Consider the following 16,044-nt stretch of genomic DNA (forward strand, 5'->3'; position numbering starts at 1 on the left):
GGTCTGGTCCTCAGCAAGATCAAAGGTCCCATGTAAAGGAGAAATGGCCAAACCTGGTGGACACTACTTTGTGACCCGAGTCCCTGCTTTGTCTGAAATTGATGACCAAATGCAGTTCAGTCCGACTTTAGGAAACATACCAAAAATTAAAAAAAAATTTTTTTTTAAATCTGCTATCATACACTTTCTGTCTAGAAGTTTACAAGTACCGCATACTTAACTCAGAAAAACAATTCTTCGTAATAATCAGGTAGCAACCACTGTGGGCCAGTCTGCGTCTGGCTTGGTTTATTCACCTTACAGATCAGATTCTGTCCCAATGTTTACAAACCAAAGTGTCCTTTTAAGCTGCTCGCAAATTTACAAAGAAGAGCTGCTGATGCAAAGGTCTCAGGAGGAGTGGAAGCAAAGTAAGCTCCTGAAGTCAAGCACTCACCCCCTCTCCATCCCTCCTCTTTCCCTAACTTGTCAGAAAGGAGAAGACCCAGGAGGGATTGGGGTTTCTCTGATGACCCAGAGAATCTGAGCCTGGAAGGTACAACCTCAAACCCAGAGCGTTAGGTAGGGGAGTGAGGAGAAACGCCAGGGGACGTCCAAAAGCTTCCCTCCAGAATAAATAATTGATGCTCACTGGGCTTTATGAGGATTAATGGCATGCCATCCGACTCGTTATTCCCACAGCACCAGAATGTAGCCCAAACAGAAGGCATGTTGGCACTCTGGTCATTTTGATCTATGCTGGGAAATGCTGACGGAAGTTGAATGAAACTTGGGCATTTTAAAAAACAAAATTCACTTATGGATCATTCTTTGAATGGAACTTGGACATTTGTAAAAAAAATTCACTTATGGATCATTCTTTGAATGGAACTTGGACATTTGTAAAAAAATTCATTTATGGATCATTCTCCAGCAAATTGTTCACTAGGAAGTCACTTCCTCTGAAAAGCAGCATTGTGGCGTATCCCTCTTGGCAGGTCAGATTTATTACCCTTCTCGCTCTTGCTTTGGCTGCTAGGAAGCTCAGAGTTGAACCTGCCGTCCACCTGCAGGGGCACATGTGTTGGCGGGTGGAGACCACAGATCGGGGCAGCCTTTTGACTTGCCATGCGGTCGTTTCTCTCTGCCCCGATGTTTCAATGTATAAAATATTCCTACATGTTATATATTTCCAGAAACTCTAAAATGTCCAGAGAAACACCAAGTGTAAAAGAATGCATCCGGAAATGCATCCAATTCTCCGAATGATCTCATTCGTGTCTAAAACCTCACAGGTCCTCTGTGTGCTTCTTTCTCCTTACCCTTGACCAGGAGGACATATCAAAGGAGAGAAAAAACCATTGTGTCTGAAACAGGTGGTTCTCGAAGGGAGGTCCCCACACCGGCAGCAACAGAAACACTCAGGAGCGTGGTGGCTCTTGATCTCTGGGTCGGGAGTTCAAGCCCCAGAATGGGTGTAAAGCTTTAAAAACATGCAAATTCTCACAGCGCCTGGGTGGCTCAGTCGGTTAAGCATCAGACTCTTGATCTCCGCCCAAGTGGCAATGCCATGGTTCGTGAGTTTGAGCCCTGAGTCGGGCTCTGTGCTGACAGTGCAGAGGCTGCTTAGGATTCTCTCTCTCTCTGCCCCACCTTTGCTCATGCGCTCTCTCTCTCTCTCTCAAAATAAATAAAAACTTAAAAAATTTTAAAAACAAATGCAAATTCTTAGACCCCAGGCCAAACCTTCCGGATCAGGAACTCTGGGGGTGGAGCCCAACTGGTCCATGTTTTAGCAAGTCCTGGAGGCAATTCTGATGCCCACCATGGTTTAGCTGGGTGAAAGGTGCATCCTGGAGCCTGGGATCCCTGCAGAGCACCGTAGGTGCAGGAGACCCGCAGGCACCCAGTGACCTCTGTTCTCACATTCTCCCTGCATTCACAGCCCCAGGTCCCGGGAAGCTGAATCATCAAAAGGAAGAGTCTAGAATGACGAGGAGAAGCAACACTTGAAGGAGGCAGAGAGGTACCTATAGCACAAGCGAGGAAAAATCAAATGGCGGTTGTGTGTGGGGGGCTCGACTACGAACAGGGTAAGTGCATCCGAAGCCACCCGCCAGTTTCCTGGCTTTGTATTCCTCTGTTTCTCCCTGACTGCCTTTTTCCCGTTAGATAAATATTTTTAGTGGGCCATGTTGAGTTCCTTTGTTGATTTTAATTAGTGTTCGAAGAATTCAAATACCCACCCGAATTTATCACAGTCTACTGTGGATTCACACTAATTTAATTTCACTAAAACAGATCCAAGCTTTTTCCCCTCTCATGTCTGCTCTAGAAGTAGGCCCTGTCACACAGCTGCAATGTTATGGAAGTAGATGAGGGGGACAGCAGCTCAGTATGCAAGCCTCGGGGACAAGACTTGTCTCTCTGATCAGTGGAAGGAGGAGAAGGACACTGAGGTCCAAAGAGAGTTGCGAATCCCCATCACCTTTTTCCTCTCTTTTTTATCTCTCCACTTGGTTTCTATGTGTTGGAATTGTTTAGTCATTTATCAGAAAGATATATTCCATTTCCCCCCAAAATATATGGGCTGCTTTGCCCTGGCTTAAGAAGTGTTGTTTGATGAACGGCGTTTCTTAATTTTAACAAAGTCCAATTTACCAATCCTTTCATCGTGGTGAATATTTTGAGTGTTCTCTTAAGTTAATCTTTCCCTACTCAAAATCATAAAGACGGTCTCCTATGTTTTCCTCTCTAAGAGTATTATTATTTTAACTTGCCTATCTAAATGCTAATTGGAATTTTTTTTTTCAACAGTGTGACGCAAAAGGCAAGGTACCCTCCTACCTTCTACCCAATCAACCTAGCACCGTTTGTTGGAACGATTCCCCACAGTACTGCGGTATCAGCATAATCTCATGATCTTTATTTCTGGGTCTTTTCTGATTCTATCCTGCTCTCATTTGTCAGTCTTTTTATCTTTGGGATGTTCATTACGTTCACAGTGTACCTGTTCCAGCTTTTGTGGTTCTCCTTCAGTATTTCCCTGGCTACTTTTTAACATTTACGTTCCCGTGTGGATTTGAGAATCGGTTTGGTAATATCCACACACGTGCACAGACACCACTGGGCTTTTTTACCAGAATTGTGCTGAACCAATAGCTAAATTTGAGGCAGGCTGACGTTTTTACATTACTGACTCTTCCAGTTATGAACATGGTACATCCTTCCACTTACTTAGGCCTTTTTTCATTTCTCTCAATAAAGCTTTAAGGTTTTTAACTGTGGCGGGGCGTCTGGGGGGTTCAGTCGTTAAGCGTCTGACTCTTGATTTCAGCTCAGGTCACGGTTTCATGGTTCGTGAGATCAAGCCCCATGTCAGGCTCTGTGCTGTCAGCACGAAGTCAGATGGGGATTCTCTCTCTTTGATTCTCTCCACCCCTCCCTTGCTCTCTCTGTCTCTATCTCTCTCAAAATAAATAAAATTTTAAAAAATATTTCAAAAAAATTTTTAACATTTATTTTTGAGAGACCCAGAGAGAGACAGAACACAAGTCGGGGAGGGGCAGAGAGAGAAGGAGACACAGAATCTGAAGCAGGCTCCCAGCTCTGACCTTTCAGCACAGAGCCTGACGCGGGGCTTGAACTCATGAACCGCAGAGCCAAAGTCAGATGCTTAACCAACTGAGCCACCCAGGTGCCCCTAAAAAAATATTTTTAACCATGGCAATCTTGCCAAATTGTATTAGATTTACTTCTAGGTATTTAATATTCATGATGTTACTTGAAAGACTACCTTTTTTTTTTTTTTTCAACGTTTTTATTTATTTTTGGGACAGAGAGAGACAGAGCATGAACGGGGGAGGGGCAGAGAGAGAGGGAGACACAGAATCGGAAACAGGCTCCAGGCTCCGAGCCGTCAGCCCAGAGCCCGACGCGGGGCTCGAACTCACGGACCGTGAGATCGTGACCTGGCTGAAGTCAGACGCTTAACCGACTGCGCCACCCAGGCACCCCGAAAGACTACCTTTTAATTCATTTCTATTTGCTGCTGGTATATAGAAATACCACTGATTTTTACATATTTATTTTCTACAACAACTCTGTATCAAATATTAATTCCGTATTTGTAGTTTCCTTTATATTTTTAATGGACAAAATCATTTATCTTTAAATAGTGAAACACTTTAAAAGTATTTCCGTAAGATTGGTGTTATTTTTTTGGTAAAGATTTTGGAAAGATTCAATGGTGAGGCCAAATGATAGTAGGTTTTTCCTTGTAAGAAGGATCTTGGTATGAGTATCTCTCTCTCTCTCTCTCTCTCTCTCTCTCTCTCACACACACACACACCATTCAGTTCTGTCCAACTCACTACATGCGGTTTAATCAAGATCTTTTCCTACTCTCTGAAATACATGGGAGAAAAAAAAAAACTAATTCTTAGTGCTTCTCACAACATTTTCACAAAAGTGCCTCCAATCATTTAAAGTCTCAGTATTTTTCTTAAAAATTTTATAAAAGTTTTCATTTCCTTCCCCCCCAAAAGCCATATTTATTTTCTCGTGGAAATACGGTTGCAAAAAACTAGTCAACCCTGGAACAGTGCAGGGGTTTAGGGCACTGACCCCTGTGCAGTCACAAATCTCTGTATGACTTTTGACTCCCCCCCAAAACTTCACCACTCACAGCCTACGGGTTGACCAGAAGTCTTACTGATAGATCACACAAGGAGTTGATTAACACATATTTTGTATGCTGTATGTATTGAATGTCATACTCCTGAAGTTAGCTGGAGAAGAGAAAATGTTAAGAAAATCACGAGGAAGCAAAAACACATTTATAGAACTGTCCTATGTTTACTGGGAAAACATCTGTATGCAAGTGGACCCACAGTTTAAACCTGTGTCAGCCAAGGGTCAACTGTATTGTCAGAAGCACGGATACTCCAGCGAGATATACCACCTTTGTACTCAGGGCCTTATGCTCTTGGAAGTGCGTTGTACTACCTCGGATATGTTCTTCCCCGTCAGACAATCAGAGCTGATCCTAACAAGGCCCAGAGTCAAGGTCATGCCCCACTTGCATGCATGTAGGGGAGCACACAGGTGCAGAACAGAGTCTCCCGATCTCCAAGGTGGCAAGTGTCTGAGACAAAGGGGCTTTACTGGAACGAGTGCTGTGAACCTCATCTGTGAAGTGCGCCTGTTACCAGAGCACACCTGACATCTTGAAAGTCCGTATAAATAATATTCACTGTTTGTATCACTGCGAAAAGGGGGGAGAAAAAAACGCAGTGCCACCCAAACCATTTTATCAAAAGAAAATCCTTGGAAGATTGATCTACACAAGTCACCAAAGTGAATGTATTAAGTGCACTTGATTTGTGATCATTTATTTATACCCCATGCATTCCAGGTTTCAAACTTTTGCTCCCTTGACGCAAGTGACTTTGACAGCTTGCAACTCAACTGTAATTTTCCTTCTGTCGGGAGAAGGAGGTATTTAAGGCGATAGGTCAAAACATTCGAGTATGCAGAGTAAAGGCCTGTTTACTGAGATCAAGACTTAAAACCTTCCTTATTCCATCCAAGCTATGTCTATCCAAGCATTGAATTTTGTATAAGGCGCTGGTTTTTTAATATATTTTTTAATGTTTATTTTTGCGGGGGAGGGGCAAGCGGGGGAGGGGCAGAAAAGGAAGGGAAGAGAGGATCCTAAGTAGGCTCTGAGCTGTCAGCGCAGAGCCTGATGCGGGGCTCGTACTCACAAACCGTCAGATCATGACCTGAGTCGAAGTCAGATGCTCAACCGACTGAGCCACCTGGGAGCCCCACACATTGTTTTTGATGTCCTAGAATCTGGGATTCCACGTGTAATTTTTTCTTACAAAAACATTGTTTTATGTGTGTGTGTGGCAGGGATGAACTCTAAATTATTCACTAATCTCGGTCATTGATTACAGAGAACTCATGCTCACTAGAAACTCTTCATTTCTCAAGTCAATTTTTTGCTAGGAATGTCAAACGCCATTTAATCTGTGAAGGTCAGAATACCCTATGGCCACTGGCGGCTGAAAAACCACATTCTATCTGGAGAATATGGTGTAGCAAACCTTACTAGCGTTTATATGATCAGGCACATTTAAATTTCTTCCTACTTGTACGCCTGAAAATAAAAAAGTTGTTGATGTTCTGACATAATTGGATCAAAACCTTTTAATACAAATCCTTCTAGAATCTGTAATCCTTCTTGAATCTGATTTTAAAAAGCGTATTTCTGCTCCTTCTAAGACTCTCGAATACACCATCCCCAAATCCTGCTTTATTCCATTCCATGCTGTCTCTCAAAGTAAGAATCCTTCAAATTTTAACATATGCACACCAATAAGGAATTGGTTCAAGAACACACTGTGACTGCCACAGGGGCGGGGTGGGGAGTTGGGAGGGATAGGTGAAGGGGTTCCAGAGGTACAAACTTTCAGTTATAAAATCCATCTCAAAGGGGAGCCTGGGGGGCTCAGTCGGTTAAGCATCCGACTTTGGCTCAGGTCATGATCTCACGGTTTGTGGGTTCGAGCCCCATGTTGGGGTCTGTGCTGACAGCTGGGAGACTGGAGCCTGCTTCAGATTCTGGGTCTCCCTCTCTCTCTCTGCCCCTCCCCTGCTCATGCTCTGTCTCTCTCGGTCTCAAAAACAAAACAAACATTAAAAAAAATTAAAATCCATGTCATGGAGATGAAAAAAAAGATAATTTCTTTTGTTTAATGCGTATTTATTATTTTGAGAGAGAGAGAGAGAGAGATGCAAGCAGGGGAAGAGCAGAGAGAGAGGGACACACAGAATCCGAAACAGGCTCCAGGCTCTGAGTTGTCAGCACAGAGCCCAAGGCTGGGGCTCGAACCCACGGACTGCAAGATCACGACCTGAGGCGAAGTTGGACGCTTAACCGACTGAGCCCCCCAGGCACCCCCTGAAAAAAGATAATTTCTAAAGATAGTTCTCTGACTCTATACCTAACCGGGATAAATCCTAAGAGTAAAAAGAACTGCAAAGAAAGATCTTGGACTTTACTCAGTAGGCTTCATGCTGGTGATGGCATAAATAGAAGGTCTCCAGTGTACATTATGGGAAAGATCAAAGTAAGAGATGTATGGATGGCACGGGGTTACAGACAGACATGGGGAAAAGCAGGGATAAAGACAGAGGTCAAAAGAGATACAGCAAAATGGCAAAACGTTAGCCATAGGTAAATATCGTGAAAGGTATACACCTGTTCGTTGTGCCATTATAAATAGTTTTAAACCTTTATACAGTTTCATGGATTGGATGGAGTGTCTGGGTGGCTCAGTGGGTGAATTCAGCATCCGACTCTTGATTTCAGCTCAGGTCATGATCTCACAGTTCGTGGGATCAAGCCCCAAGTCGGGCTCTGTGCTGACAGCGCGGAGCCTGCTTGGGATTCTCTCTCTCTCTCTCTCTCTCTCTCTCTGCCCCTTACTCGCTCATGTGCCCATGTGTACTCTCTTTCCCTGTCAAAATAAACATTTTTTAATGTGTTTATTTTTGAGAGACAGAGAGAGAGAGAGCACGTGAGCAGGGGAGGAGTGAAGAGAGAGGGAGACAGAGGATCCAAAGCAGGCTCTGTGCTGATGGCAGTGAGCCCGACACAGGGTTCAAATTCATGAACTGAGAGATCATGACCTGAGCTGAAGTCGGATGCCTAACTGACTGACCCACCCAGGCGCCTTTAAATAAACTTTTTTTTTTTTTAAAGTTTCAGGGATTGAAAATTCCTCAGAGATTGAAATCCCATCTTCTCATCTTTCAGAAACATCCAAAGATTCCCTATCAAACTCCAAAACTTTGTTTCTGATTGTGCGTGGCAAGAGAAATAACAGTATCTTAGATACTTAAGATACCAGATCTGTGGGCAACCCATATTTAAATCAATCACTAAACAGCACTGACTCAACAAGAGGTTACTTGTGCAGTACACAGCCCTGCACCCAGCCCCTGAGCTGGTGCTGCAGCCTAGAGATGAGCAGCCCTCATCTCCGACGGACCCCAGGCACCGACCCACGCCTCTGCAGATTTCCTTCACTCCACACCCCAGCAAGGGCCGCCAGCCTCTCTAGCAGCCTCTCCTTCCCCACCCTGACTCCATTCCTGCCAGTTCTAACAGACCCTAGCAGAGAAAGCCACACTGATGCCCTTCCCACCCCACAGCTGTCCGTGTGACCTGATATTGCAAAAAGAGCTTAGTCTGTGCTCAAACGCCCCCCCTCCCGCTCAATCGCATGGAATCTCGTGGCATCATGTCCTGTGGTTTTCGTTCTTCACGATTAACACACGCAGAACCGCGACCCCACGGAAAGCGCGCTCTGCAAGAGCTCTAACGCTGTCCGCTTACGTTCAAAAGGCCGTGCAAACCACGCTCCACAGGGTGGCCCTTTCCACCCCAAACGCAGCGAGCTTGGTCTTCCTGGACTATCCTTCTTCCCCAGAAACTCGACTCCCTCTCCTGCACGTGTATCATGGTGGTGAAGTCCGGTACCTGCGTCTACCTCGCGAAGGGCATCGCGGCGCCCCACCACCCAGGCGGTTTTGACTGGCACGACTGCAGAACCTGAGCATCGTCTCAAACACCAGCAACAGCCCCGTGTAACCACCGGCCACCTGCAAAGCCCGCATCGCACAGCTTCCATCTCGGGCCTACAACCCCAGAGCGACGCCCCTCCCCTGAAATGCTCAAGCCGGGGAACTGCTTTCCCCTCTCTGAGCCAATATGCGGCTGTGGCCAGGAGCCCTCAGGCCACGCCCCGGGGCCCTGCAGACATCACTGGAGTCCTCTCGCAGGGGCGGGACTCGAACTCAGAAGATGTGGTCATGAAGCCAGAGTCCGCTCACTTCCAGCTCAACGGCTTTACCACGCTGTCCTCTTGAGCCATCTCTCTTCGGCCCACTCCCCCTGGGAACACCCTCCTGTCACATCCCCTCTTCCAGTGCGGCGCCCAGAACGGCGCTCAGTACTTCGGGTACAAAGTACTTCTCGTTATTCAGGATGAGGAAACGCTGTCCCTTCATAAATTATGATCAAGGACATCCTGCCGTTTCTTCTCCGTAAACCAGATGAGGCTTTTGATTTACCACGGGCTCTCACCGGAGAGGGGGTTTCTCTTCCTGCCTGATTTACTTATGAAAAATATTCAATTATGCTCCCGGTTTAATTCACTTAGTAATGAAAAGCAAATGAGCCCAGCCGGCCTGTTTGATTTGTCTTGGAAGGAGAGAAACTGCTTTGCAAGAACAAACAAAGTTAAATTAAAATGAACGACTCTCCTCACTCTGGAAATCGAAATTCTCCACAAAGCACTTCTCGATGCCCTAGAACACGGGGCCGACCCCAACTAGAGACAGCACGCCTCCTGACTGTCCCCTGGGGCCAGCGGTCATGTGCTGGGCCCACGAGGGTGCGTGGACACACATCCCAACTCACTCATGCACGCAGCTTTGTGTTTCACGGACCACGAAGCAGGCGGTAAACACGTGCAGGACGCGGCCCCGTTGACGGGCGTCTCGCTTACCATTTTTGCAGATGGGGCAGCACTGGTCAGGCTCGTACACGGGGTCCACACACTCCGTCTGTGGACATGCGGACACTGTGCACAGCACCTCTCCATTGGCTTCGCAGCGGCACCGCTCACACGGAGACACCTGGAACACAAGCCCACGGTTGGGTCAGACCTCCTGTCCTCCTTACCATACGGACTCGTGTCTTCCTTCCCCCCAGACTTCCTTGGAAGACCCCCCACCCCACCATGGTTTAAGAATGTAAAAAACTATCCAGAGGCGCCTACGAGACTCAGTCGGTTAAGCATCCGACTCTTGGTTTCGGCTCAGGTCGGGATCTCAAGGTTGGTGAATTCAAGCCCCGAGCTGGGCTCTGTGATGACAGTGTGGAGCCTGCTTGGGATTCTCTCTCCCTCCCTCTCTCTCTCTCTCTTTGTTGCTGGCTCTCTGCTCCACTCCCACTTGGATGCTTTGGCTCTCTCAAAACAAATTTTTTTTTTTTAAGTTAAAAAAAGAAGTATGCAGCCCAGTGGTTTGCAAAGTGGGAACAAAACCAGAGTGCCAGAGCAGAGACCGGCTCCTTCAGGGGCACCTGGCCTGTCCCTCTCAACCCTGTGTGGAGAGGCCGTGACTTAGTGACCCACACCTTGTGCCTTTTTACCAGCTTTCTTCTGAAGACAGGTCTTTCTTTCCACGTTGAACGGACGATTCACCTTATCGAATGCTTGCCTCATCGTCATGCAAGTGAGCCGCGGTCCCCCACCCCTGCCACGTGCCACCCGGCTAGCCTGGGACACTCCCATGTTTGCACGGAGTAGACAGGAAGGGGAAGGGGCAAGAAGAGGAGGGACCTGGCCCAGCCCGGAGCTGTGTGGATATGACCTCACTTAACCCCCACGGCAGCACTAGGTGCCCGCTCCTGCACCACGGCCCCGCGTGCTGATCAGGAGGCTGAGGCTCGGGTGACAGGCAGTTGGCCAAGGACGGACCTTGTGTGAGAGTCCAGGTGGTCCCCCCTCCCGTCCCCTGCCCCGGGGCTCTCCGTCCATCACCCAGGGCAGCTGCGGCCCTCTCTGTGCTGGGCTGGCGCTTGCCTCGCTGTACTTGTGGCCACTGGCCCAAATTCCTCCTTCTGGATCATTCCAATCAAGCACAATAGCATTCCTGGAAAGGCTGAACACCCCCAGCTCCCCATCCCGCCATAGCCACAGCCCACACCGTGATGGATTTTTTTCCTGGAAATCCCCGACACGGGGATCTGTCCCCTGGGTTGACCCAGGACAAAGCAGAAACAGCAGATGCAGACTCAGCAGTGGGATGCAGAAGCAGACGCGATGTGGAAACGTGCCTTAAAGGATCGTGGAGCGGGAAGGTGACACACGGAGTGTCCCGGGGCGGGGGCCCCAGGTGACCGACCGTGCTGCACCCACCACCCAGCCGGCGCACGTGACGTGGACAATGCCAACGACGCTCACGGATGCGCCTCTGTCTATCCAATGCCAGAAATAAAAGCTCAAATCTCCACCCAATGGCCTGGTTGGTGCACAAAGCAAACACTCAGTTCGTGTTTAAGGTTTTTTTTAATGTTTATTTATCTATTTAAAGAAAGCACAAGCGTGCATGAACGGGGGCAGGGCAGGGAGAGAGGGAGAGAGAGAGGATCCCAAGCAGGCTCTGTGCTGTCAGCGCACAGCCCGACGCAGGGCTCGATCTCATGAACTGTGAGGTCGTGACCTGAGCCGAAGTCAAGAGTAGGACGCTCAACCGACTGAGCCACCCAGGTGCCCCTGTATTTCCATTTAAAGGCTTTTCTCATGCACTAGACAGACCACAGCCAGCCTGGCTGGAAGTCACGGGACATCTGTGTGAGCAGGAGTGTAAGTATGCGTATGTGTGAGTGTGTGTGAGTGCATGAGTGAGTGTGGGTGTGGGTATGTGTGTATGTGTGTGAGTGTATGAGTGTGTGTACGAGTGAGTGTGTGTGTACGAGTGAGCGTGCAGGTGTGGAGGTGTGTGAGTGTATGAGTGAGTGTGGGTGTATGGGCGTGAGTGTGTGTGTATACGAGGGAGTGTGGGGGTGGGTGTGGGTGAGAGTGTGTGTATGTATGAGTGTATGAGTGTGTGTACGAGTGAGTGTGTGTATATGAGTGAGTGTGTACGAGTAAGTGTGTGTGTGTATGAGTGTGGGGGGTGTGGAGGTGTGTGTGAGTGTATGAGTGAGTGTGGGTGTAAGAGTGCATGTGTATATGAGTGAGTGTGGGGGTGGGTGAGAGTGTATGAGTATGTGTGAATGTATGAGTGTGTGTACGAATGAGTGTGTGTGTACGAGTGAATGTGGGGTGTGTGCGTACGAGTGTGTGTGTACGAGTGAGTATGTATGTGGGGGTGTGTGTGTATGACTGTGTGTGTGTGTGCGAGTGTGGGGGGTGTGTGTACGGGTATGTGTGTGTATGAGTGAGTGTGTGTGTACAAGTGAGTGTGTTTGTGGGGTGCGTGTGTATGAATGAGTGTGTGTGTGTGTGTGTACGAGTGTGTGTGTACGAGTGTGGGGTGTGTGTGTGTGTATGAGCGAGTGGGGGTGGGTGTAGGTGAGAGTGTGTGTATGTGTGAATGTATGAGTGTGTGTATGAGTGAGTGTACAAGTGAGTGTGTATGTGGGGTGTGTGTGTACAAGTGTGTATGTGGAGGTGTGTGTACCAGTGAGTGTCGGGGGTGTGGAGGTGTGTGTGAGTGTATGAGTGAGTGTGGGTGTGAGAGTGTGTGTATATGAGTGAGTGAGTGTGAGGGTGGGTGAGAGTGTGTATGAGTGTGTGTACGAATGAGTGTGTGTGCACGAGTGAGTGTGGGGTGTATGTGTGTACGAGTGAGTGTGTGGGGATGAAACCTCAGAGCCGCCAGGACACAATCTGACCTGGGCTGCACGACAGCCCTGGAAGCCACAACCAGTCTGGCAACAACATAAGGGCACGTTTTCCAGGAGGCTGTTGGCACCACAAGGCCCTCTTATACGAGGACGGACTTTGCTCTCTGCTATGGCTGCTGTCCTCGTGACTTTCTGTCTCCCACTAATTCCCCTTTCAGCCGGTAGCATCCTCCCATCAAGGGTAGATTTACTCAGCCAGCGGGATGAGAGAAGGGTCTGGCGTTTTAAAAGCAGAGACCTTGAGTTGCAAGAGACAGGTTCATCGCCTGTCGGAGCCGTCAGCGGGAGGGCTGGGACGAAAGCCATAAGAAAGCAAACAGGGTGGAGTAGACAGTGGGGAGCCAGGCTCACTGCCCCCAGAAGCGGCCAGGACGGTCCCATCTTAAGGGCAGGATAGTCCGAGAGGAACAAGAGGGTCAGGAATCACGGGAGCCTGTCCTCAAGAGACGGGCCCGACCTGGGCCCCACGGCCACCCAGGCTGCGCTGCGGGGACGCAGGACACAGCCCATTTGGTTCGGGAATTTGAAAGAAGGGGAGATCAAGCCTCCCGTCTGTCCCCAAGGAGAGCTCCGTGAAAGACCACCGACATGCAAATGAGGGTCACAGAGGCTGCAGGACCGGAGCCGGCCTTCCCGCACAAGGGAGCACACCCCGGGCGAGGCAGGTCTGGAAGTGAAGTATTTCTTCCTGCTCCTCGTTCCACAACCTCACCGGGTCCCCAGTGTCCCCACGCCTGAGCTCATGGTCGCCCACAGCCTGGGCTGCTACTTTCCTTTTGATTGATTGACTGATTGACTGATTGATTTTTAAGTGCATTTATTTATTGTGAGAGAGAGAGAAAGCACGAGCAGGGGGAGGGGTGGAGACAGAGGGAGAGAGAGAGAGAATCCCAAGCAGGCTCTGCATGGTCAGCACAGAGCGCACAGAGCCCAACTCGGGGCTCGACCGCACGAACCGTGAGATCATGACCTGAGCTGAAGTCAGACCCCCAACCGACTGAGCCCCCCAGGCGCCCGACTGCAACTTTATCAAAAATTTAACTGTGAGTTTTGCTATCACAGAATACTTAGAAATCCTGGCTCGACTCCTGGGAGATTCGCTCGTGTCTCAAACATATGAGTTGAGGCTCAGAGGCAGGATCACCGGCAAGTGAGTGGGTCACACTCAGGCCTCACCTCCTACACTGCTTGCCCTTCCCAAGCCCCAGGCCGAGGTTTGCACAGGGGGCACAGCCCCCCCGAGCCCCACACAGAGCCAGGCTGGCCAGAGCAGATGGCCAAGCCCCACCGGCGCCCCCAGGGGACCCTGTGCCCACTGCTGTCCCAACTGGGCCAAGAGCCCCTGCACGCCGTTTGAGTCAGAGCTCCCCATCCGACCCCAGTCCCTGGGACCCTGCCCGGGACTGGGGTCACCTCACAAAACTCTCCGGCGTCCCACAGATGTCCTGCTGGGCCCCTCCACCCTTCTCTGGGTGTGTGGCCCTGATCACTGATGCTCAGACTTCACGGCACCGACGGCCCGGCCCGCCTCGACCCTGCACACTGACGTACTGACAGCTCCCAGGCCTCAACCGACCGAGTCCGTTGCTTTGCATGTCGATGCCTCACTAGCACAGTCCTGCCACCCAAGAAAGGCTCCCCGTTGTACGAACTCCACCTGTTCTAGCCCCAGCTTGCACGTCCTCCTCTAGGAAGGACAGCACAGGAGGACCAGGCCTCTCCTCTCATTACACCTGTCACAGCGCTCAGGTGGCCCAGGAAAGGTTGCTAAGTTGCAAACCACAAAAACCCACCTGCCCGCGTGAACTCAGCAGCCAGGAGCAGAAGATGCAGCCACACAAGTTCAGGGTCACCAGGTCATGGAGGAAGGGTGTGACGGGACCTAGCTGGACTCAGACCAGCTGTTCTCCCTGCTGCCAGTCCCACCAGCACCCCCCACCCACACAAAGACACGGCCCCGCCTCTGCACCCCCCCAAATGCAGGCACCGCCCTGCCTCTGCACCCCCCCCCACCCACACACGGGCACCGCCCCGCCTCTGCACCCCCCCAACCCAAACCAGGCACCGCCCCGCCTCTGCAACCCCCACCCACACGCAGGCACCGCCGGGGGGTCCGTCGTATCCTAATGAGAGCACCTCTGCTTAGGATCCTTTGTGCTGGAAACACGGGACCCTCCACCGACAGAGAAGGGGACAGGCCACCAAGAAGACCGGAAGCTACAGCCCATGATCCCAAGAACCTCGACACTGGGCTTGGCTCAGCAGTCATCGGGGCCCATCGGGCATTCTGGGTGACAGTGACCCTTTTTCTGGCTCATCTCACCGTGCCACATGCACGGTTGGCCCCTCCCCCACCCCGCCACTAGCAGGCATGGGCGGCTGATCCCACCATCTGGGGGAGGTTCGCCTGCCCTGTGATGCCCCTACATTCCAAGCAGCCGTTCTGACTCTAGCCGCCAGGTCTGAGCACCCCCAAAGCTGCAGTGTCCCCACCTGCCATCCCCTGTTCTCTGTCCCACTGCAGAAACCATAAGTCAGCCCACCCAGCGCATGACTGCATCTGTGACCCGCAACACAGACTGCCAAGTCACGCTTAGGAGTCAAAGGTGGCAACCCTTTCTCCCCTTCCAAACTTGTCCTTGCCCGGAAAGACAATTCGCCAGGCCCAACCTAACTGTAAAACAACAGTACCTCTACTTAGCAAATCACAACCTACATACGGTATCCCATGCCTTGTGACAGAAATACCCTTCTTTGCAACATAACGGTTACAAATCCGAGAGAATCCCAAGCAGGCTCCATGTTCGGCTCAGAGCCTGATGCAGGGGTCCATCCCATAACCCTGTGATCATGACCTGAGCTGAAATCAAGAGCTGGATGCTTAAACGACTGAGCCACCCAGGAGCCCCATGAACACATGCAATTTAGACGCATCGCCTAGAAGAACATGTGGGCGTTTGAGAAAAAGTCTCCATCCTCAAGGCAGCCGCTATGTGCCAGGAGTGGACAGAACATGGGTTGGATAAGGACAACAGGAACTGGGCTTGAGACTAAAGATAAGCTCTGTGGCATTCCTTCATTTGTCCGAGCCCTGAACCCAGATGGACCAATACCATTTCCACCATTTTCCTGGAAGGTAAGAGCACACGTGAGAGCTGGGACTAGTTTAGAAGACTGTTAGCCGGCCACGCACCCTGGGGCCGGCCTCAAATCCAGGGTCTCCAGTCTGGGAATGCCGTCCTGGCTTCCTCGGCCAACACTGCTCATGCAAATGACAGGTCTCAAAGTGGATCTAAGAAACTTACCCTGACACCTGAAGCAGAGCAAGGAGGGACGGACTTGTCTGAGCACGTTCTCAACAAAGCGACCATAAATACAACGTGCACAGCAGAGGCTCCAGAGAGAGATTAACTTGAGACTAACTGATAATTAGTTAGACCCTCGTAATGCTCAGTAATGACACACGTGTCTGCGTCACACGTACACGGGCACGAAGGACGGTGAACTAAAGACTGAACCTATTTCTATACAAGCAAGTAGGAACAGGAACCATGATTTATAGGTGGGACAAT

At 50.0% G+C, this 16,044-nt stretch overlaps 1 protein-coding gene across 2 annotated transcripts in view; it reads right to left on the minus strand.

Annotated features, from left to right (window-relative positions):
• The window catches only part of VWC2 (von Willebrand factor C domain containing 2), a 123,186-nt gene that overhangs the window by 89,922 nt on the left and 17,220 nt on the right, over window positions 1-16,044 (minus strand). For both annotated transcript variants that reach the window (XR_015248157.1, XM_086697120.1), the window contains exon 2: window positions 9,564-9,693. Coding sequence is in view for 1 of the 2 variants with exons in the window: in XM_086697120.1 (XP_086553246.1) it covers window positions 9,564-9,693 (130 nt within the window). In the remaining variant the exon portion in view is untranslated. The remainder of the gene's footprint in view (window positions 1-9,563; window positions 9,694-16,044) is intronic.

Source organism: Puma concolor, chromosome A2 (genome assembly GCF_028749965.1).
Source record: "Puma concolor isolate L17-30 chromosome A2, mPumCon1.1.hap2, whole genome shotgun sequence".
NCBI lineage: Eukaryota > Metazoa > Chordata > Mammalia > Carnivora > Felidae > Puma > Puma concolor.